The sequence below is a fragment of the Syngnathus acus genome, chromosome 12 (genome assembly GCF_901709675.1).
Source record: "Syngnathus acus chromosome 12, fSynAcu1.2, whole genome shotgun sequence".
NCBI lineage: Eukaryota > Metazoa > Chordata > Actinopteri > Syngnathiformes > Syngnathidae > Syngnathus > Syngnathus acus.
In genome coordinates, this window is record NC_051097.1 from 7,013,982 (window position 1) to 7,037,403 (window position 23,422).

Sequence of the window (23,422 nt, forward strand, 5' to 3'; positions counted from 1 at the left end):
GTGAATCGACGAGGTAATTATAAATATCTGGATATGAGAGATCAGGCAGGTCGGCTGTTGCAAAATGCTCAGGTGATTTTAGCATGCTTCTCGGTAAAAGGTACGGCTCCGTTGTGCCAACAAGGTTCAACTTCTCTCGGTAACGTTTCTTGGATTCTTCATCCAAATGCCCAACTTCATTGGATAGCAAATCAGCCATAATTCGGATGAAATCGGTGAAAATGTAGCCCAGAAATCAAACTGAATCTGTACGAACACGTAGGAACGAGCTGACCAGTTGACCGGCAAGATGGCGGCATAACACAAAATCACGTGATAAAATCACGTGACTGCAAAGCCTCTATAGTCCCCAGGAGATGCTGACAGTTGATCTTCAAATTAATTCTGACAAACCGCAGAGATGGACGCTACAACAGGCTTTCTGGACCTTTCGTCAATGTCATGTTGGTTAACATGTAACCATGCGTTCATACCTAATAAAATGTGTGTTTTTATTACTGGAAGGGTATAAATAGAATTTTTTTTATTTATGTATTTTTCAGGTCTCAGTCCCCCAAATCCTGCGAAATCAGCACAGCAGTAACATGGTGGAAAAGAAATATCAAACTGTCACATCTGAAGAACTGGAGATGGCAAGAGATCCCTGAGATTGAATGCCTCCCCCCCCTCTTCTGCATCCAAGGGTCCGCTCACCACTTGGGATGCGCGAAGGTGATGTTGTAGTGCTGTGCCCAGCGGGCAAACACCTGCTTTTCAGTGATGAAGCGATGGTAATTCCCTCTTTGGATGTTCTGGCTCTGCATGAATTTCACGCACTCATCTGAACCGCGTGGCTTGTAGTAGTGATACAGCATCTTGGATCTTGTTCGGTTCCTGCAAAAAGAAGGCTTCTAAAAAAAATGCTCCTTTTGCCACCAAAGCCTCTTTTGGTTTTGGTGGACAAGTCCGAAGAAGTCACACACTGGTTGGTGTGTTCTTCGGCTCGTAACCGAATGGGATAACCCCGACATACTCACCCGCAGTAACTGGGCGGAACCATCCCGTACACTTTGATGTTGTCACATATTTCGATGGCGATGACCATGGTGAACCAGCCCGTGGTCAGCCACGAGTTTGATTTGAATCTGAACAAGGAGAAAGGCGGGAGGTGACATTTTAAGCCAGCCCAGATAGTCGTCAGGGGAAATGCGAGCTTTGCTGTCATCTTGTGGCTGAAGAGGCATTTTGGTGTTTCAGTCCCACACTAACCTGTCTCGGCCCGTCTCCCATTCAAAGAGCTTGTCGAATCTGGACATTTTCTCAGGCGCCAAGGTAAAACACAGTGCTCGCTTGTAGGTGGAGCAAATCTTCTGGATGGATGTGTACATGGTGGCTTTGGAGTCCTTGGTGATCTTGCTTGGGGGTCCCCAAAAGACGATGATGCGCTGGTAGTCAACGCCCCCAACCATGAACTCGTCGGGGCGACTGACCAGTCGGTACACGCTGGAGTGGCCCACCACCCGCAGCGTTGTGCGCTTGCCCACGTCGGCCTCGTAGCCCGTCGTCGGCGCGTCGTTCATGCGGATTACGCACTCAGTGGCGTCGATCTGCTCGCCCGCTTTGGTGCCCAGCACATGGCTGGAGCTGCTGACCAGGGCGCAGTGCTGGCAGTGCTGGGTCATTCTCTGAAAAAACAAAATTGCAGCAGGTTGAAAAGGTAATACCGCGGTGGGCCTTACCTCTTCACCTAAGACGGGCACGTAGTCGTCTTTGGTGGCCCATGTCTTGAGGTTGGTGGGCCGGGGCGTGTGGTTTTGGGCCATGTCGAAGGGCGCGTAGGGCGCCTGGCTGTCGCTGGTGCTGGCACTGTACAAGATGGACAGCATCATTAGGATGAAGATGGCCACCGCGATCACCACCCGCCGGGTCTGCGCTCCCGCCTGAGAAGACCAAAGTCACATCAGTTATTCCATTGACGTTGTCCACGTGAAGCTAGGGATTCACAAAGTGCTGCGTGACCGCCCTCTTGTGGAAACCTACTTAATGAGATACGTCGTATGTGGCAAGTTTCACATTTTAACCCTTTTTTTTTTCTAGCAAGCCACTCAGTAAACATGCTCACATTATGTTCGATCGCTACATGTTACGCATCCCCCTAAATGAGTGCAAGGCAAGTAATGAAATACGAGAAATTCAAATTACCATGTCACTCAGTCAGCCCCGCGTGATCGACTCGGCTTCCCCTCGAGCGGCACACAAAGCTTAACCGTTTTATTCGGGTATTGTTTTATGGTTGCGCTGCGGTTCGATGGCGATTTTCTTGCGCGCAGCCGCCCTGTCCATTTGTTGCTACACCTGCTGACGTCTGCGGACCCGCAGGTAAGACCGGTTCTAGCTGCAGCGGCAAGTCGGAGGCGCGCTAGTTGAAGTGCAGGTCCAGGAACTGAAACGCATGCAAAAAACAAAACAGGTGCCATATTGTGAATACAGCTTGAAGACGAGTTTAATTTAGACAAAAGCAGTGACTTGCTGCCCTTCCTCTCTTGGCAATTTGTAGGAGTGCTATTTCACTGTAGTAAAGTCATAATTACAGAAAAACAGTTCATTGTGCACAAGATCACATGTCCGAAACAGAACGCCTGGAGACTTGGGAGGCTGTACATGCAAAGCCAGTGCAGCATCTGTGCGCGCGCACGAACATCGGAACACACATCGGTGAAAATTTATCAAACGAGCATAAGGTGCACGTGATGCATTCAACGACATTTGTTCTTACAGTAGATTTCCTGTCACGGGCCTTGGAGGTCCCGGGAACGTTGGCTCGGCGAGACTCATCCATCTTATTCGCAGGGTTGCATTAGAGCGGAACTTCCGGTCCATCTAGGCGTTTCAGACAGCAAAACAAAAGTAAGCCCGAATGTTGGTGTTTTACTGGTTTTTCTGGATGAATACTCGAAAATGGGTAATACTGTTATCTCAGTGTTACGCTTTCAGAGTCGTGTCGGAATACAGAAACGTCAAAAGCACAAATGCTTTTATTTTGAAAAATATCACCGTTTTTGTGACAAACCAAGCCCGAGTTTTACGTTGTGTCATTTAACTTTACTTCCGGTTTGATTCTCCGAGCTTTTGTCAGTCAACATCGACACATCTGATTGGCTGGTAAAAATGCATAACCCCCTGTTTAATTTATCCGATTGGTCAATAATGCGGAAGTCCCCCCCTCACACATTTTCTCCTGCGGGATAGTTCCACCGTGACGCAAGAATGCCCTTCCTTTGCACATCGAATGCCCATGGTATGTAAAAAAATGCCTCTATAGTCAATATTATTCAGCTGCTAATATGATCCCGCGTGACTAAAACTCTTCAAGTGTCGGTTGTCGCACCGGGTGTGATGTTCTCTGACAGGAGCTAAGCTAGCTAACTTGCTATAAACAACAATGTAAAGCTATAACATGAGAAATGACTGCACCGAATCATGTTTTTTTTCTTCGCATATCTTTCAAATGTCAGTGAAGATATTCGTCCTGAGCTGCAACAAATTAAAGATGAGTGGGAGCTCCCTCGAGTGAGAGAAGAGCAGCAGCCACTAAAGAAGAGACAATGCATCACCACATCAAAGAGAAAGGGGAAATGCCTCCAAATCTTAAAAAGGCGCCAGCACATTCGCACAAAATAAAGGAAGAGCAACCAGAGCCCCTTTTCAATAAAGAGGAAGAGCCTCCCCACATCACGGAAGAGGAGGAAGTGCTTCAGGACTTTAAAGGGGAAGAGGAGGACGAGGACATCACATCAACTCAGGTTCCTTTAAAGAGTGACAATGAAGATGAAAGTGTGGAGAACAGAATGTTGGCGCCTCCAGGCAGGAGAGCAAGTCAACACATGGCAACAGAAGGGGATGGAAACCACTGTAGAGAATCACAGACAGACAGCATCTTAGCTCCATTATCAGACAGTGACGGCACAACGTCACACTCTCCTCATACGTATGATGATGATGAAGACCAGTCTGAATGTGATAAAATAGCTCACATTGAGAACAAACCCTGGAAATGTTCTCAATGTGGGAAAATGTTTGCTTATAAGTGGGATTTGAAACGACACATGAGAACACACACAGGGGAGAAACCTTTTGCTTGCTCAGTTTGTGGTAAAAGATTCTCTCAAACAACTCATTTGGCAACACACACAAGAACACACACTGGAGAGAAGCCCTTTGCCTGCGTGGTTTGTGGTAAAAGATTTTCACAAGCAACCCATTTGACAACACATGTAAAAACGCACACCGGTGAAAAAGGTTTTTCCTGCTCAATTTGTGGTCAAAGATTTAACCGAAGAGCCAATTTGACAACACACACAAGAACGCATAACCTCTTCGATAAGGATGACAGAATGTCACCCTCTCGTAACACTGACGGTGATGATGAACAGTCTGAATATGAACTGATGTGTCACACTGACAACAAACTGTGGGAATGTTCTGAGTGTGGGAAAACCTTTGCTTCCAAAAGTGGTTTGACAAAACACACAAGAACACACACTGGGGAGAAACCTTATGTCTGCTTAGTTTGTGGTAAAAGATTCTCTCAAGCAACTCATTTGGTAACACACACGAGAACACACACTGGAGAGAAACCTTTTGCTTGCTCAATTTGTGGCAAAAGATACTATCAAGGAAGTCATTTGACAACACACAAAAGAACACACACTGGAGAGAAGCCTTTTGTTTGCTCAGTTTGTGGTTTAAGATTCTCTGAAAAGGGAAACCTAAGACTACACGCATTAACACACTCTGGTGAAAAATCATTTTCCTGTTCAGTTTGTGGTCAAACTTTTTCAAGAAATGAGAGCTTAAAAACACATACAAGAACCCACACTGGTGAAAAACCATTTGCCTGCTCAGATTGTGGTAAAACATTCTCCCGAAAGGGAATTTTGAGATTACACATGAGAACCCACACTGGAGAGAAACCTTTTGCTTGCTCAGTTTGTGGTCAAAGATTCACTCAGAAGGGTTATTTAAAAATACACAAAAGAATACACACTGGTGAGCGGCCTTTTGACTGTACAATTTGTGGTCAAAGATTCTCTCAGAAGGGTCAAGTTAAAAGACATAAATGTGCTGGCGTGAGTAACGCTGATCAATGAAGCTTTTTTAACAGGAAAACTTGAGTAGCGAAGCTAGTTGCCATGACGATGTTTTGGTACAATCTATAGGTTCTTCTATTTTGTGTGCCTTCTTGGATACTATCCGATTGTACCGTATGAAACAGACACGAAGGATACCATTATGCATGAAGATTGACTGTACTGAATGGTTTCTTTTTTGTCAGTAGAAAAAAACATGTTTTCCATATCAGACATTTGTGTGGAAATGTACATTATGTTAATGGAGATTTAAAAAATAAACCTACAGTTTGCACTGGCTTGTGTCTCTTAGGTTTGCATTCTGGTTGTACATACTATATGCATCCATATACACAACATTTACCCTTTTCTATTTTAGTCTATTTTATGTCTTACAGACATCATTGAACATCTTCATCCTGAGTAGAAAGAGCAAATCAAGAAGCCGGAAGTCCCACTCATTCAAGATGATGATGAACTCGAACCTCCCAACCATAAGAGGCAGAGCACAACCACATTAAGGAGGAAGGAGAGGCCACGCCCATTATAGAAGAGGAAATGGCCGACACGTTGCGCATGCGCCTCGCCGACCGTGTCTTGAAGCACACAGACGCACACGTCGTTATTAGTAACTACCGCACTTTTCCTCGCTTGACATACAACCGAACGCACAGAATACTCGTAAAGTAGTTTATCCATCACTATTGGACTAATACATCATTCGATTGATCTTCGTGCTTGGATAAATTCGTCTCCGTTCATTGTGATGCTACCTTAGCCTAGCTTCCAAGCTGCTATCAAAGAAACGGGAGCAACCCATTGCTAAGCTAAAAACAAGTAGATTGGGCGAGAATGTGTGCAAGAAGGACAGTCGAGTTCAAGGAGGAACCCTGTGAAATAAAAGAGGAGCGAAATTGCCAAGGAGTGGATGCGAGTTGGGGACTAGTTGGGTTACACACAGCAGGTTTGCCCACGTCTCACTAAACTCCGGAAATACCAAACGATGTTGATGACTGCACCATCCAATATTTGGACTTGATTAGATTGACAAAAAGGGATTTGGCTCAAATTTGCTTGTTTTCTTGTCTTGCAGATGTTGGTGAAGCTCTCAAAGAGCCCCTCCTAATAAAACAAGAGGAAGAATTCCTGTATATTAAAGAGGAGGAAAAGGCTGTCATCAACGTTTTGTTGACTGATGTTCCTTTTCCAAGTGAAAATGTCCATAACGAAAGTGAGGCCAGCAAGCCTACAAGCAGTAGCAGCAGCATAACCGAAGCTGAAGGAAAACATTGTGGAGGATCACAAACAGATGGACTCATAGCTCCACTATCACAGAGTGATGATGCAACATTATATTCACATGATGATGTGAAAGATGATGACACTAATAATGACGGTAACATTGATACTGATGATAAAGTGTCTCAAGGTAATATGAAATGTCACAGTATCAAAAAATGCTGGAAATGTCCTCACTGTGAGAAAACTTTTACTTTTAAGAGCCACTTGACAAAACATGTGATAACCTACATGGGGTTAAAACCATTTGTCTGCTCAATATGTGGGAATCGTTATACTGCTAAACATACTTTGATAACTCACACAAGAGTACACACAGGTGAAAAACCTTTTGCCCGCCCAATTTGTGAAAAGACATACTCTAATAATGGAAACCTTAAGCAACACACAAAACCACACAATATTCCTAAGCAATTTTCATGCTTAGTTTGTGGTGAAAGATTCGCTCACGAAGGACAGTTAAGAAACCACACAAGAATCCACAGTGGTAAAACTGTTTTTATCTGTTCAGATTGTGGTCAAAAATTCTCTTGTAAGCCAAGTTTAATACTTCATACACAAACGCACAGTATTGAAAAAAGTGAGAAACACTTTGCCTGCCCGTTTTGTGGTGAAGGTTTCACATTTAGGGCAAGCCTAAATTCACACTTAAGAACACACAGTAGTGTACCATTCGTCTGAAGAGTGTGGGGATAAACATCTTTTTCTGATACACACACCAATAGTTTATTTGTTTTGTTAAATGGATGGTTAAAACAAATATTTGAATGTGAGATCAGATGTCATGGAAAATTGTAGCACACAAATAAGTGTATGATTGTTCAGTTTGTCGAGGGGACATGTTTGTGTTATTAAAAGTATAAAGATGGCATTAAATAACAAACCTATTTTGCTAGAAACATGAAGTGGATGCTGTTTTAATTGCTTTATACACATTACATAATATTGTATACATATTACATAATTGCTTTATTTACATAGCAAATAGAAAACTCTGTGCTCCACAAAATTTTAAGTATAACATTTAATAGTATTTAAGTCAAAATAAAGTAAAGCAATGAAATAAAAAGTAGTTAACTAAGATTCTACAGGACCATATACACCGCACATCGGGCGCACTGCTACATTTTTGTCCAAGTGGAGTGGCCGTAACTTAAAACATGGCCGACCTCTTGCGCATGCGCGCTACAGGTCGTGCATTCACGCAACACAGGCGCACACGTCACTGCAGCACTTTTCGTATAGGCGCTTCAATTGATATACTACCGAACCTACAGAATCCCCACGATAGTATGTCCATCACGATTTCACTCGACTTATACAGCATTCGATTTAACTTCGTGCGTGAATAAATCTGCACTTTGATGCTTTTCGGCCTAGTGTAGCTTAGCCTAATTTGCAAGCCGCTAACAAAGAGACGCGTTTGGTAGCGACACAATGCTGAACTCAAATCAAGTGTGATCGTGTGAGAATGTGCGCAAGAATGACAGCAGAGTACGACGAGGAACTTTGTGGAACAAACGAGGAGAACGAGCGACACCGCCAACGAGTGGATGCTGGTTTTCAAAAGCACCTACAAACAGCAGGTATGCGCATGTCTCACTCTCACTTCGGAAATACGTATATTTTATTTACAATAGCAGTGTGAGTAGGGTTGGTTTCTGAAGCTTTGTCAGAGAACCGGGACAAAGATTTCCTGACATTTTGCGTTGTATGTGCAGTATCAAAAAACTTTCTGAGCTGTCGGAAAGATTGTGTGTAATGCCTTTAACCAAATTAATGAATGTATATTTAGTTTTAGTCCATATACATTTTAAACGCTGTATAATGAGGCAACGGGTAAAAAACAAACATTGCATGATTGCAATAAATGTTAAAGTGCAACTGAAATACGAGCTAATCTCATTTACTTTTTAAAGCTTTCCGGTCAAATGTGTGTCCACAGTCAGACAGATTAATCTTTTTTTTTTTTTGCATCAGCCACTCCCGTAAACCGGCCATTGTTTGATTTAGCCACTGACGTCATCGTCATGCGCCTGCTTCTTAACTGGAGTCAGCGCTCCATCTACTGGACAAATAGGGACATTGAAAGCAGCGGTTGTGGGTGGGTCCAATGGGATGTTGATGTTATGATTCAAGAAGAAATTGTCCTCAAATGTCCTTGTTTTCTTGTCTTGCAGACGTCAGTAAAAATCTTCGTTCGTTTTCGTCAGATCTTCAGTCTCCTTGGACTAAAGAAAAAGTGAAAGATAAAGAACCCCTCCAAATAAAAGAGGAGGAAGAAGACTTTCTGTACATCAAGGAGGAAGAGCAAGAAGATATCATCAAGGTCCTGTTGACTGATGTCCCTTTGCCAAGTGAAGATGATGATGAAGAAAGTGAGGACAGCAGAGGAACAGAGACCCCAAGCAGCAGTAGTAGCAGCAGCATTAGCAGCTCAGGTCAACACATGACAGGGGCTGACAAAGACCATTGTGGAGGATCACAAGCAAATGGACTCATAGCTCCACTATCAGATAGTGACGACGAAACATCACGGTCACATGATGATAACGACGAGGAGGATGACATTGAAGATGATGCCAGTTGTAAAAATGGCAACAGTAATACTGATGATGAAGAAGAGTCCGAACTTGATACAAAGTGTCACAGTAACAAAAAACGTTGGAAATGTTCTCAGTGTGGGAAAACCTTTGCTTTTAAGAGCCGCTTGAAAAATCATATGATTAGCCACACTGGGGCAAAACCTTTCCCATGCTCAGTTTGTGGTCAGAGATTCTCTGAAAAGGGAAACTTAAGGAGACACACAAGAACACACACTGGGGAAAAACCTTTTGTCTGCTCAGTTTGTGGTCAAAGATTCACTCAGAAGGGGCCATTAATATATCATACAAGAACACACACTGGGGAAAAACCTTATTCTTGCTCAATATGTGGTCAAAAATTCTCTCATAAAGGATACTTAAAAAGTCACACAAGAACCCACACTGGAGAGAAACCCTTTGTCTGCACAGTATGCGGTCTAAGTTTCTCAGAAAATGGTACTTTGACAAAACACACTAAAACACATACTGGAGAAAAACCATTTCCCTGCTCAATTTGTGGTCAAAGATTCTCTCACAAGGGAAACCTAATTAGTCACACAGCAACCCACACAGGAGAGAAACCTTTTGTCTGCTCAATATGTGGACAAAGATTCTCTCGTCGCCATGCTTTGACAACACACGCACGAGCACACACTGGAGAAAAACCTTATGCCTGCTCAATTTGTGGTCAAAGATTCTCTCGTAGGCACGTTATGACGTCACACATGAGAACGCACACTGGTGAGAAACCTTTTGATTGCTCAGTTTGTGGTCAAAAATTTTCTAAAAAGGCATCCTTAAGAAGTCACTCAAGAACCCACACTGGTGAAAAACCTTTCGTCTGCTCAGTATGTGGCCTTAGATTCTCACAGAAGGGAACTTTAACAAGTCACACAAGAACACACACTGGCGAGAAGCCTTTTCCATGCTCTGTTTGTGGTCAAAGGTTCTCTCAGAAGGGAACCCTAACAAGTCACACACGGATTCATACGGGTGAGAAACCTTTTGCTTGCCTAGATTGTGGTGAAAGATTTTATCAGAGGGGCAAAATTAAGAGACACAAGTGTGTTGGTAACATTACAAGTGATCAATGAAATCTTGTATAAAAAAAATTATTTTAGATTTTTGAATTGGATTATTGTGGTTGTCCAGAATTCTCAAAGGTTTCCTGTGGACAAATGTTTAGAACTAACATTGCATCTTTGGCCAACGATTTTGTGCTAAGCATATTGATTGATAGAATCAATGTGAAGAAACTTTGACTTTTGTTCGCAAGATGTAAATTATATATATTATTCTGAATAAAATACAAGTGCAAAAAATGAGTTAGTGTATAGCAAGGCTCTTTTTATTTAACCAAAAAAGCCTTACCATACATGGTCATCTTTTTAACTAAAAAAGCTTAACAGTATTTTTAATGGAAATACAGGTCTACATATAGCCTTTATTTCTATTAAGGATACTGTACAAAGTAGGGTTTCATACTAGAGTTAGGGTTTCAAAGTAGGGTTTAAAGCACAGATGTCAAACTCCAGTCCTCAGAGCTGCATTCCAACATGTTTTCCAAGATTCCCTCGTTAGGTGCATCTGTGTCAAAAGTAAGGCTCCTGCAGCACGTGGAAATGAACTGATCTTTTCACTCGGGTGTGTTGAACTTATCCTTGACCTAGAAATTCAACACTGGAATAAAAACTTCTCAGAAGTATGTTGGTGGCTCTTAAAAGAACCGTTGTGTAGACATGACGCCAATGCGATTTACTTTGAGCTGGTATATTTAGTGACTGCCTTGGTGCCCTCAGACACAGCGTGCTTTGCCAGCTCACCCGGGAGCAGAAGACGCACGGCGGTCTGAATCTCCCTGGACGTGATAGTTGAACGCTTGTTGTAAAGCGCCAGGCGAGACGCCTCTGAAGCGATGCGCTCGAAGATATCGTTGACGAAGGAGTTCATGATGCTCATCGCCTTGGAGGAGATGCCAGTATCGGGATGGACCTGCTTCAACACCTTGTACACGTAGATGGCGTAGCTTTCCTTCCTCCCCTTCTTTCGCCTCCTTCCGGGCTTGCCGGTGGACTTGGTGACGGCTTTCTTTGAGCCCTTCTTGGGCGCTGGCTTTGCTGGTTCGGGCATGATGATAACAAGAAAAACTGACGTCATGCAAATCAGGGTTCTTCTAGCCGCTCTTATGCAAATAACTCTGTGCCATTGCCACACGGTGATTGGCTGAAATCAATGCTTGGTAGCGTTGGCTCGTGAGTGAACGAGTCGTTCAAAAGAACGATTTTCCTTCAGTGAATGAGAGTGAACGAATCACTTCCTAAAGTGATTGGTTGTTTTTTCAGTTCACTTCAACCAGTAGGTGTCGGTAATGCGCATTGAAGCTGGTGCCACCTCGCCGTAAAACAAAACGAAGAAGAAAATGACGTAACTTCCCGTTCACGAACGAGTCGTGAATTGCATTTCACGTTCACCAACCGAACGGATCTGTGAGTGAACGAGTCAGTGAGTGATTTGCATTTGCAGTTCGTCACGAGAACGGATCAGTGAGGGAACGAATCCTGACTTTCCCGTTCGCGAACGAGTTAATGGGTGAACTGCCTTCCTTCCTGTGCATCAACAGATCAGTCAGTGAATGTGTTGCGTCTCTTGGCGTGAACTATGTAAGCCAGAATGTAGATTTACGATTTACCATAGAAAGAACCACTCACTGAAAGACCACTTCTTTTATGCACGTTTTCTCCAAGCTAACGGCTAACTTTATTGCATGAAGGGATGCGCCGTTATGCAACAACTTGATTTTATAACACTTATAGTAGTTTTTAAATAACGTGTATGTATATATACGCCTAAATATTGTTATCCAATATATCTCCTGCAATTTCACATTAGATTGCTGGTTTGAAATGTGCTTTTATTATTTCTTTTAAATAAACATTTATGTTAAAACTTGTCTGGTGTTTTATTCCTTGTTTTTATATTCGCCAATTAAACCATAAAAATCAGACATCTGATTAACTGCTTTATATGACAATGTGTTTTATGTTGTTATAGGAGTTGGTGTCTCGCAAAATAACAAATGTCGGCATAACTGTTTTCTTTTTTTTTTCAACCTTTTACTCAAACACAAACACATTCAGTATCATAACACCATCAACTACAATCCAACAAATACAGAATTAAAACATCAATGTCGGCATAACGTGTGTCGGCTGGCACAGCAGCAACGCTGTCTGTCACTCACTCGTGAATCTTCACGAACGAACCTGAAAATGGCGGTGTACCTAATAGAGTGTCCGAATGACGTCACAGATCAAACAGCCAATCAGAAAGTGGGGGTGAGGGCGGGTGTGGCACTTTTCACGTTCCTTTTAAGCTTTGACCATGATTCTTCCCTAATGAAGTGGCCTGTGGTTAGGTACACCTGAAAATGGCGGTGTACCTAATGGAGTGTCCGAATGACGTCACAGATCAAACAGCCAATCAGAAAGTGGGGGTGAGGGCGGGTGTGGCACTTTTCACTTTCAGTTAAGCTTTGACCATGATTTTTCCCTAATGAAGTGGCCTGTTATTAGGAACACATGAAAATGGCGGTGTACCTATTGGAGTGTCCGAATGACGTCACAGATTAAACAGCCAATCAGAAAGTGGGGGTGAGGGCGGGTGTGGCACTTTTCACTTAAACCAGGGGTATCGACCTCCAGCCCTCGAGGGGCCGCGTTCCAATATGTTTTCCAAGTGACCCTCGTTAAGCGCACCTGCGTGAAAAGTTTTAGCTCCTTTCACGTTCTGCAGGAGCTAAAACTTTTCACGCAGGTGCACTTAACGAGGGAATCACACAGACACTCCATTAGGTACACCGCCATTTTCAAGTGTACCTAATAACAGGCCACTTTATTAGGGAAATATCATGGTCAAAGGTCACAGGTGTCAAGCTCTAGTCTTCGGGGCCGCGTTCCAATATGTTTTCCAAGTGACCCTCGTTAAGCGCACCTGCGTGAAAAGTTTTAGCTCCTTTCACGTTCTGCAGGAGCTAAAACTTTTCACGCAGGTGCACTTAACGAGGGAATCACACAGACACTCCATTAGGTACACCGCCATTTTCAAGTGTACCTAATAACAGGCCACTTTATTAGGGAAATATCATGGTCAAAGGTCACAGGTGTCAAGCTCTAGTCTTCGGGGCCGCGTTCCAATATGTTTTCCAAGTGACCCTCGTTAAGCGCACCTGCGTGAAAAGTTTTTGGTCACTTTCCCGTTCCGCAGGAGCTAAAACTTTTCACGCAGGTGCACTTAACGAGGGAACCACACGGACACTCCATTAGGTACACCGCCATTTTCAAGTGAACCTAATAACAGGCCACTTCATTAGGGAAAAATCATGGTCAAAGCTTAAAAGGAACGTGAAAAGTGCCACACCCGCCCTCACCCCCACCTCCTGATTGGCTGTTTGAACTGTGACGTCACTCGGACAATCCATTGGGTACACCTCCATTTTCAGGTGTTCCTAGTAACAGGCCAATTCATTAGGGAAAAATCATGGTCAAAGCTTAACTGAAAGTGAAAAGTGCCACACCCGCCCTCACCCCCACTTTGTGATTGGCTGTTTGATCTGTGACGTCATTCGGACACTCTATTAGGTACACCGCCATTTTCAGGTTCGTTCGCGAAGATTCACGAGTGAGTGACAGACAGCGTTGCTGCTGTGCCAGCCGACACACGTTATGCCGACATTGATGTTTTAATTTTGTATTTGTTGGATTGTAGTTGATGGTGTTATGATACTGAATGTGTTTGTGTTTGAATAAAAGGTTGAAAAAAAAAAAAAACAGTTATGCCGACATTTGTTATTTTGCGGGACACCAACTCCTATAACAACATAAAACACATATGAACTGAAAAAACAACCAATCACTTTAGGAAGTGATCCGTTCACTCTCATTCACTGAAAGAAAAATCGTTCTTTTGAACGAATCGTTCATTCACGAGCCAACACTACCGTCAATGTGCCCAACCGCTCGGTGCTTCGAAATAACCGTTCTATGGCTCCACATGTCCTCAGCACTGCAAACCTTTGTGCCGGTACACCATATGAAGTAAATGACGAGCGATAGATGGAGAGACTTTACGAGTCCGTGACGTGTTTTTCCCGTTCACGAACGAGACGAGTCAGTGACGCAACTTCCTGTTCACTACCGGGTGAGAGACTGTTGCCAAGTGTGTAGGTGTTGTATTATAGAAATAAATGTTACCCGAGCCAATTATTAATATATATAATATTTGTTGGGGGGGGGGGGGGGGGGTAGTTGTATTGTTTGATGTATATGTTGTTCCCACGGGATGTTGTAATATAGAGAAAAATGTGCGTTGCCGTTGTCGACATTACCGTGTGTTTACTTGATTGTTTTTTGTCTGGTGTATTGCTTCGTTATTAAAGTTTAAAGAAAAAACGGATCAGTGTGTGTGGGGACGACGACTCGTTTGAACGCATCTTGAGTGAACTGATTCTGAAGATTCAGTTCACTTGAAAGAACTGGAATACGCATCACTCATGCGTAGTTCATTGCCGTCGTGCCATTGCCACTCTGTGATTGGCTGAATTAAGTCTGTTTATTCTGAGTGTCATACTTTGACCAAGGGAAAATTAACTCTTTCGAGAAGTGTGTGGCCCTGAAAAGGGCCGTTGGTTGATTAGACCGGGACAATTGATAAACTTAACCACCAAATCCGTACAGAGTACGTCCTTGCCTCTTCAGTGCGTACACTACGTCCATGGCGGTGACGGTCTTCCTTTTGGCATGCTCGGTGTAGGTAACTGCATCACGGATGACGTTCTCGAGGAAGACTTTAAGCACTCCACGGGTTTCCTCGTAGATCAGCCCAGAGATACGTTTGACGCCGCCTCGGCGAGCAAGACGGCGAATGGCGGGTTTTGTGATTCCCTGGATGTTATCACGAAGGACTTTACGATGGCGCTTCGCGCCTCCTTTTCCCAAACCCTTACCACCTTTGCCACGTCCAGACATTATGCTGCTAGGAGATTAGCCTTGTACAAGACAATCTGAGAAATGAGTGACTTCTGGTGACTGGCAGACATTATTATACCAACATCGCGGACCTGAAAGAAGACTGGAAAAAGAGACGTCGCTCAGCAGCCCTTCCCCAACGAATTCACTAAGCATAACGTTACCATATATGTCTACGTTTAAAAATAAAAAAGACAGAATTCACACCGATTTAGTGCTAGTCACAGCAACATTACACCATTTATGTAATATTGTACATGATTATAGACGTAATAAAGCAAAGACCCATATTTTAGTCTATTATAAGTTATTATAGAAGTATTTTACTTTGGGCGAGCAGAGTAGCTATTCACACTCTTGCTTCTCATTGATTGGCTAGTCGAAGCGGGGAATCGGTTGTCCAATCAGTAAAGAGATCGTTTCCTGCCCTTTCGAAGCAGCAGTCCATGTGCGAAAAAAACGGAAAATGTGAGTTTTTCAGCCTCTATGTTCGCCACCAATAATAATAATAATAATAATAAATGTGTGCTACAGTGGTTCGGCGCTAGATGACGCCATTGTAGTTAAAAGTTAGAGTCCCAATGATCGCCACACACCTGGGTGTGGTGAAATTTGTCTTCTGCATTTAACCCATCCCCGTGTGATTTTGATCCATGCCCTGGGGGAGAGAATCATTTAGTGATCTAAGGCCCCATTCCAACCCCTTACACTGAGTGACAAGCAGGGAAAAAATGGGTACCATTTTTATAGTCTCTGGTATGACCCGGCCGGGGTTTGAACCCACGACCTTCCAGCTTCAGGGCAGACACTCTACCCTTAGGCCACTGAGCTGGTCCTGTGCGGTGCACCCAGTCTGAGTTTGGAAGATGGAATCACACACATCACGCGCATAGGCAGAGGAAATTGAGCAATAATGTTATTACGGACTTGCTTGCAGACCCTGTGAGGCCAATATGAATTGATTTTTAAAAACCAGTCCAATGTAGATTTAGTTACATCAAACAGCACTACTAATTCTCAAGACCTGGACAGAAAAGATTGGCATGGCAACATTTTGAGAATAGAATCTGATTGGAAAAAAACATCTATTGTCCATGTACGGTGAAAGAAATTCAGCCGACAGAAACACTGAATTGTCTACATCTCATGGAAAACATACCAAAATTTAGGTTGTAAATTGAGGGCAACCATACCCTCGTCGTGACGAAAGCAATTTGACAGTCTTGACTCGACTCACTTTGAATGGCAGCCATTTTAATCAAAGAGGCGACACTGTGCTGTGAACACATCTCAAAAAATACCGTAACTAAGTGTGTGCACGCATGTGTGTCTGTGTGTGTGTGTTGCGTCAGTGTCAGCAATACGTGTGTGGACCTGAGGTGATGCTTAATTGGGCCTCGGAGGCATGAAACAGCCAGACTCCAATGTCTCCTTGTCTTCTTAATGACTAATTGCCAAGATGCTCAGCAAGTGGGGATCTTTATTAAGTTTGGGGGCTTTGGGAAGCTTTGTATGAAATATTCACATGCACTCAATATAGGGCTTTATTATCTCACCAAGTGGAAAGTGAGGCTCGCAATAAAACATTACCTTGATCAACAATGGAGAAAATGAACCATTAATTGCTTATTTTAGCATTAACGGATTGGAGAATCTCACTCGGAATGTTTTCAACTTTCCATAGCAAATCAGATATTCAACATATATCAACTGACCTATTTTCAAAATACTTTTTTTAAATGATAACCACCACACATGGTCAGCTAAAAACGGTCAGGTGTACAGTATGATTACTGCTATTTATCTGTACTTATATTCAATTTCATACACGAGGTAACTCAACGTGCGCAGACGAATAAAAGCCAACATTTGAAAGAATTTCAAACCAAAGAGAGACATTATAAAACATCCTAAAGAAATAAGACACAATTTCTAATAAAATGTAGAGTTGTCTTGTAATACAGTTCCACATTCTTCTAGCATAGAAGATGCCATATTGCGATAAGTATTGGTGATTTTGGAAGCTTCCGAAGAAACGTCATTCCTATAAAGAGCAGTTGTCCTTGTGGCTACATAATGGCATCTTGGACAGTACTGAACTTGACTGTGTTAATGATTTACAAAAAGAGTAAGGAATTGTACACTTTTATGATCGGCCAAAAAGGTCACAGAGAGGCTGAGCTCTAAACATTCACAGTGGCTCCTCTTAAAACTCAAGAGGACAATGAGGTCAATGCAGGTGACACCAGGAGCTAGTTACATTTCGTTGGTGCACTTATCTACAAAAGAATTATTGGGAGAGCGTTTGGTGCAAAGGACAAGAAGTTCAGAGAGTCTCTGAAGTTAATGTCCAATCGGAGTGGCGTGGCGTGGCGTTTCGCAGGTGAGCTCAGTACCCCGCGGCGTGCGCCCACTTACGAGGGTCTGACTGAGCGTGGAGTCCATCCTTGTAGCGGACGATGGCTTGCACCACGGCTCCGGTGGACTTAAGGATTTCGATCTCATGGTTCTTCTTTGCCAGACCCTCTAAGATGTTCTACCAAGACAAGCAAGATGTCAGGAAAACAAGGAACTTGCTGCACTCCATCATGAATGTTCATTTATGAAAACACAGTTGGCAGTTTGTTCGCCATAATGATATAAGGGAGAACATTTTGAGTACTGGAAGACTTCCCCCACTTCTATATTTTTTTCCACAAGCCTCACTTTGTCAAAGTCTGGCTCGGCCACAGTGGGGTTAGGACTCAGTTGGTTGTGGAGCCTCGGTTCGGTCACGGCTTTCTTCAAGTCGTAGTCAAAGAACAGTGCCTTCACGATTACCTAAGAGGCCCATAATCATTCATCACAACTATTTTCGGAGCATCGTTCTCAAGCATTTGGACTGATGATTGAGTGGTGGCCAATCCAGGGCATACTGGCTTCTTTAAGGGGTTACCTGAGCAATGGAGGTAGTGATCTTGGTACCACCCGAGCCGCCTACCACCATCTTCACTCGGCGTTCTTTGTCAAAGATGATGGTTGGACACATGGAAGACATTGGCCTCTTCCCTTTGAACAGCGTTAAACAGTAGTGGAGTCAGTTATTATTGAACCCAGGTGTGTCCCGGTAGTTTGGTATAGACGGAACTATCGATGAGGATAAAGAATATATGCCTGCAATTAACCTGGCCGGATGAAGTTATTCGGTGACGGAGGCACCCCGAAACCGTTTGTGATTAACGGAGAGCTGAAGTCATCCATCTCGTTGTTGAGAAGGATCCCCGTTGAGTTTGACAAGAATTTGGAGCCCAAACTGCAGGCCAGAAGTAACCAAGAGAACGTTAAAAGAACATTAAAAACATGCTCATGCTTCCGGTTAAAAGGTCCGCTGAGAGGTCATACTATTGGTTAATGGTACTCGTGGCCGCCACGGCGCTGCCGTCCTCCGCCACCACCGAGATGTGCGTGGTTCCGTGGTCGTCGGGGAGATAAAACTCTGGTTCATAGTAGCTGATGTTATGAGTCGTCCAGTCAGTGATCTTTCCACGGAGCTCGTCGGCGTAGGACTGAGAGGTGATGTTCTCGATGAGCTTTGCGAGGGGAGAAAAAGATACAAATATTTTGAAGTCTATATTTGCAAAGGTGATTGACAGGATTCTTACGGAGGTGATGTTGAGGAAAGCACGATCTCCGAGCAAGGTCCTCTTTGCGTAGGCGAAACGAAAGGCCTCCGTGATACGATGGTACGTCAAGATCTTCTTCTCGGTGCTCGCCACGCTGTCGGATGTCAAGTTGTACCCTGTGGAAAATGCCGGGAGAGGAGCTAAACCTTTTTAAACACTGACCTGAACTCTACAATATGTTTTAGAATCTCATTTTGGAACTTTACAAACTCTCCCATTCCGAGCAAGCGGCTGGGAAAAAGCGAAGGCTGCACACATGAAAGCGCATCCTCTCTCCCACACAAGGTACTTTTTTTGGACACAGAATCTGTGGTTTACCATTCAAGATGTTTAATATCAGCGAGAGCACAGGGCCGCTGGCGGGGGCGTTGGGAACAGCCATGGTGTACTCCCCCACCATCACGCTCAAAGGCTCCATATCCAAGACTGGCACATAATCCCTCAGATCCTCCATTGTGATGATTCCGCCTATGCAAGCGAGAGACAAACAGCGTCAATGCACTTGGACTCAATCTGGGATACAAATCCGTCACGCTAGTAAAATTAGACGCCGCAGAGAGGGAAGGTGTTTGCTGTGACGCTTTAGAATATTCACATCTTTGAATCAACAAAGATAAAAAAAAAAAACGTAAATGGCAGCTTTCATAAGATGGAGGACAGAATGTAGCATCAATCTTAATGCACACGTAAAAACGTTTTTTTTTGTTTTTTTTTTTAAAGAAATGACACTGTGAGAGGAAATATAAAAGAATAAAAAATTAAAAGATTGGAAGTCATGTGAAAAAAATGACCTGCAGCCTGGATATCTGTCACCAGATTGTGTGCAAGTTCTCCACGGTAGAAGGCGTCAGCGCCCTCTTGTGCTATTTTCCGGTAAGTGTTTGCAAGCTTGGGAAACTTAATGGTATCCTTTTCTTTCAAGACGTCGCCGCCGCCGCTACGGCAGAAAACCTCACTGCAAGACAAAAACTGTTTTTGGTTTAAATCCCATAAACATTTCTTGAAAATGAGCATCATGGCAGTTTTCACGTCTCACCACAAGGCTACGTCTTTGATGATGGTTTTATTATGTCGGGCCAGAGCTTTGGCCAGCGCCCGGCCCAAAGGAAATCCTTTCTCTGCCAGATCAATGCTTGGCTGGAACAAATCCTTCCAAGGAAGATTGCCATGACGCTTGTGAGCCAGCTCATAACCTCGAATCTCTCCCGGTACAGCGATGGATAAACCTCCTATCAAATAATAAAAGCAAGATGGAGATCATTTCATTACATAATTACTATGTGAAGGGTGAAAGGTTCGAGCAGCAACAAATGATAAATTCATAGTAACAGCATTTACCACTGTAATCAAGATCGAGTCTCTTTACAGCTGAAGTTAGGAGTTCTTAGAAAATCTAAAGTACCTTTCTGGGACAAATCTGTGCTGTTACCAAACATATTCTCCGTTGCGTTGCGAGGCGCCGTCTCCCGAGCGTCGATAGTTTCCACCGTGTCTGCGCGTGTTGCAGGGGAGCGTCATTTTTATGGGCGCACAGCGTGTGCCAGTGAGTTATTAAGTCAAGCCGTTAAAGGTGAATTGGAAGTGTACCATTTGTTGCGTTGTAGATGGTGATGAAAAGTCCTCCCCCGATGCCCATACTGTGAGCGTTCATCAGGCCGACACAGAGCAAGGCGGCGATGCAGGCGTCTACTGCCGAGCCTCCTTTCTTCAATGTGTCACTGTCAAAATACACACAAATGTAATTTTAATTTTAGGACTACAGTGACGCTGAGAGACCCTGTTATTGTTTGGACTTGTGAACAAGACAGACCTTAACAAAAAACAATGAGCACGCTAGGAAAGTGAACAGCAGAGAATGTTTTGAAAAATATTCCGGCAAATGTGTGCCACTGTTCAGTCATCTGTGCTCATTTTGCAGCTGTTGTATGCCCAAGTCATTTCCATGTTCCCTCCGTCCGATGTTAAGCCCCCGTACACGGTTTCTATCCAAGTCATGGAAGCGTGACAAAGGCCTCTGTCATCCTCTCAGGGAAAGTCTTGTGTGTGACGCATATAATTAGATCTTCCACTATGGATCCACTGGATGTCATTAGATTATTGTGAGGAATGAGAGTGTATACAGTACAGTACCGTATATACTGCTTATGGTTTAGTTAAGCCTGAGCTAGCTTTCATTAATGTGCATGAATAGAGTCACGTAAGGGTATTAAAAGAGTCAGTGACTGATTTCTGTGTGTCTGTTTAATTATCACGCAGTGAATGTGAGCGTATAATTGACTGACGGCCTTAAGATCAAAGGTGGCAGGGTAATAGTAGTTAGCGAATAATTGATAATATGATACGCTAGATGTTCAATGAGATTAGCAGCAATAGTATTTAGTAGTTATTAGAGTAAATAATAGTATTCATTAGTTGTGGTATTAGTACTGATTAGTCGTTGGATTTACGGCATCTTACGAGTTTCACATCACCAAACTCATAAAAAACGTAAGCCGTGATTGGTTATGGCAGCCACTGTGATATAATTTCAGTCGGCAAGTGGCAAAATGGCCGCCGTCGAGATAGATAAAATGGGTGGATTTTGCTGCTAAATTCATATTCTATAAACACAGTTTTAATCAGAATGACATGTTTGGACTAATGGGCGTGCATAGAATATATTGTTAAGACTTTTTTTTTTTTTTACTTGACTTCCCCTTTAACAGCTTGTCATACTGCCTTTAGCTCGGGGTCGGAAAATAAGCATGTGTGCATCCTTGCCTGCCAATCACTGAACACGGCCCAGCGTCCGCCGCCACGGCAGCCTTCAAGTACACAGGTTCGCTCGGATGCGTATTCCTATCCACGCCGAAGTAGACGCCCACAAATATGGCCACCGTCACCATCACTAGCAGCGTTGCCGCCAGCACGATCCTCACCTGCACTATTTTGGTGCCTTTGGAAACGCTGAAATTTGAAAACAGAGTTAAATAGAATGTCAAGAATTCAAATAGTTTTTTAATTACATAGATGCATATATAAATATATAAATATAAATACATAGAAAATATACAACCCCCAAAAAATATATATATCCATAAAAAAGATTAGGGTATCCATATAGTCTTAATCAGGACCCCCCAAAAAAATTCTCATCCATCAATGGGGCAGTTCAAAATGTGCTGTGTCAGCTTGGCCGAGCAGCAAGTGTAAGTTTGTTACAATCGTGTATCAGAAAAGTGAAGCACAAGGACAGAGCCAACATGAACTTAAACAATTTTATATCAACAAGATAGGACAACGTCAGCAAGAGCTAAACAAAGAATGGGAAACTAGATAGACAAAAGGTTGAACAGTAAAACACAAAAAACTGAAAAAACAACATGAATGAAGCATGAATGGAGCATGGCGTCAGACAGAACTAGACAAAAAGACTAAGTGGAAGAATAAAAAAAGATGGAAACACAGCAAAATATCAGCCATATAGAAACATACCTCACACACAGAAGACGATAAAAACACCAACAGAAGAGACCAAATTTCAAAGTAAAGACACCAATACCAGAAAAGCAAACAAAGAAACAATTTCAGACACAGGCAAAAAATAATGCACACAATACAAGTGAAGAATACAAGAATAAGCAAACAGAATTTACCAACTTGAAGTAACATGAGTATAATGCAGAACTTTGTCAAGAAAAAAAAAACACACGATTCCCACAGGCAAAAAAACGCTAGCAAAAAAAAAATTCATTTGCAAGCTCTCATCTATCCACTGCTTAAGACTTGTGTGCACTGGAGACTCCGGCCATCCATCTAACCAAAAACTGGAAAGGAACCATTCACCACAAAAACAGGCTCTTGACAGTATTAGATATCAAATATTTTGGACTCTGCTTCTCTTGCCAGCCAGCAGAAGGAAACCGTAAAAGCTCCCATCACCAAAAGGGCACATGCCCCCCTGGGTCCAAAGTAAACCAACTTGGGCGAAATGGCTAACCCAGCGCTGGGTCCAAAAGTACCCGAGCCAATGCTGGGTTATAGAAAGTCAAGCTGCCCAGTGACGTAACCATGCCATTGGTTGGAAGTCCCTTTCGGTGCCCACAAATCAGTGTGAGTTGGCTTTTGTGATCGAACACAGTGGCCGACGTTGTGGTGAATCAGGACAAAGCCCTTAACCTGTTTCTTAATTTGTTTGCCCAAAGAACCAGAAAACACCTAGAATTTGGGACATAAAAGTGCAACGTCCAAATAAATGACTAAGACAACAAAAAACAACTTCATTAAAAGTCATTCATGGTTCTACGCCATTGAGGTACAACAGTGCTTATTGATTATGTTATGTAACCTGTCACATAACTAAACATTTTGTCTTTTTTTTTTTTGGTAACAGGTTAAGTCCACATCCAGTAGCATTCAATTGTTTACATTCCAAAGGATGACAATCAACGAGCGTGATATGCTCTTACCTTGACTTGCGTCAGGGTCCTCTGCAACAAGAAACGTGCTCCTCGTCGTTATGTCGGCCGCATTCTGCAAATCAGGTGATATGCGACACTCACTCACTGTGGCTTTTCAATATGTAACTATCACTGGAGTCGTAAACCATAAGCCGGCCCACCGTTAAACACCTTTATAAAATGCACATCAACCGACCACTGACGCCGCCTTGAATGATGATGGCAAATTGAAATTAATTCATCATTTGGAACGTGAGCGGAAACCATATTCAATTGGATTTTTATTCCCAGCATCGTTTGCAGTCT

General features: G+C 43.1%; 6 protein-coding genes across 14 annotated transcripts; 2 read left to right on the top strand and 4 right to left on the bottom strand.

The window, feature by feature from the left end:
* Positions 1–470: 470 nt before the first annotated feature.
* Positions 471–2,874, bottom strand: LOC119131022 (alpha-N-acetylgalactosaminide alpha-2,6-sialyltransferase 6-like). 6 transcript variants are annotated; one of them, XM_037265085.1, is made up of 5 exons: positions 2,813–2,874; positions 2,756–2,765; positions 1,249–1,919; positions 1,017–1,124; positions 471–873 (listed from the first exon to the last, which is right to left on the bottom strand). In XM_037265085.1, exons 1-5 carry the CDS (start codon positions 2,857–2,859, stop codon positions 690–692), a joined length of 1,020 nt encoding a protein of 339 aa, XP_037120980.1. In that variant the 5' UTR covers positions 2,860–2,874; the 3' UTR covers positions 471–689. The 6 variants fall into 6 exon arrangements, with proteins under 6 accessions (XP_037120980.1, XP_037120981.1, XP_037120983.1 ...); XM_037265086.1 differs by having other exon boundaries at positions 1,249–1,664; positions 1,719–1,919; positions 2,756–2,846; XM_037265088.1 differs by adding an exon at positions 2,182–2,422 and having other exon boundaries at positions 2,756–2,836.
* LOC119131015 (gastrula zinc finger protein XlCGF57.1-like) lies at positions 2,855–5,407 on the top strand. Of its 2 annotated transcripts, XM_037265074.1 has the most exons (4): positions 2,855–2,886; positions 3,196–3,277; positions 3,495–5,127; positions 5,159–5,407. In XM_037265074.1, coding segments are annotated over exons 3-4 (1,545 nt in total). In that variant the 5' UTR covers positions 2,855–2,886; positions 3,196–3,277; positions 3,495–3,584; the 3' UTR covers positions 5,161–5,407. The 2 variants fall into 2 exon arrangements, with proteins under 2 accessions (XP_037120969.1, XP_037120970.1); XM_037265075.1 differs by lacking the exon at positions 3,196–3,277 and having other exon boundaries at positions 2,865–2,886.
* A 260-nt stretch (positions 5,408–5,667) lies between these two features.
* LOC119131014 (gastrula zinc finger protein XlCGF57.1-like) lies at positions 5,668–10,317 on the top strand. Of its 3 annotated transcripts, none has more exons than XM_037265072.1 (2): positions 5,668–6,072; positions 8,588–10,317. In XM_037265072.1, exons 1-2 carry the CDS (start codon positions 5,961–5,963, stop codon positions 10,084–10,086), a joined length of 1,611 nt encoding a protein of 536 aa, XP_037120967.1. In that variant the 5' UTR covers positions 5,668–5,960; the 3' UTR covers positions 10,087–10,317. The 3 variants fall into 3 exon arrangements, with proteins under 3 accessions (XP_037120967.1, XP_037120968.1, XP_037120966.1); XM_037265073.1 differs by lacking the exon at positions 8,588–10,317 and adding an exon at positions 6,202–7,312; XM_037265071.1 differs by lacking the exon at positions 5,668–6,072 and adding an exon at positions 7,555–7,993.
* Positions 10,318–10,642: 325 nt separating this feature from the next.
* On the bottom strand, positions 10,643–11,133 carry LOC119131033 (histone H2B 1/2-like). Its single transcript, XM_037265101.1, has one exon. It carries the CDS (start codon positions 11,120–11,122, stop codon positions 10,748–10,750), a length of 375 nt encoding a protein of 124 aa, XP_037120996.1. The 5' UTR covers positions 11,123–11,133; the 3' UTR covers positions 10,643–10,747.
* Positions 11,134–14,583: 3,450 nt separating this feature from the next.
* LOC119131036 (histone H4) lies at positions 14,584–15,044 on the bottom strand. The gene has a single exon (XM_037265104.1). The coding sequence runs from the start codon at positions 15,013–15,015 to the stop codon at positions 14,704–14,706; it is 312 nt and encodes a 103-aa protein (XP_037120999.1). The 5' UTR covers positions 15,016–15,044; the 3' UTR covers positions 14,584–14,703.
* Positions 15,045–16,475: 1,431 nt separating this feature from the next.
* LOC119131012 (glutathione hydrolase 1 proenzyme-like) lies at positions 16,476–23,272 on the bottom strand. Its single transcript, XM_037265068.1, has 13 exons — positions 23,126–23,272; positions 21,438–21,623; positions 20,265–20,395; positions 20,080–20,169; positions 19,714–19,906; positions 19,469–19,632; positions 18,996–19,145; positions 18,657–18,793; positions 18,397–18,584; positions 18,180–18,307; positions 17,951–18,063; positions 17,722–17,835; positions 16,476–17,551 (listed from the first exon to the last, which is right to left on the bottom strand). Exons 2-13 carry the CDS (start codon positions 21,560–21,562, stop codon positions 17,405–17,407), a joined length of 1,680 nt encoding a protein of 559 aa, XP_037120963.1. The 5' UTR covers positions 21,563–21,623; positions 23,126–23,272; the 3' UTR covers positions 16,476–17,404.
* Between the last annotated feature and the right edge of the window lie 150 nt (positions 23,273–23,422).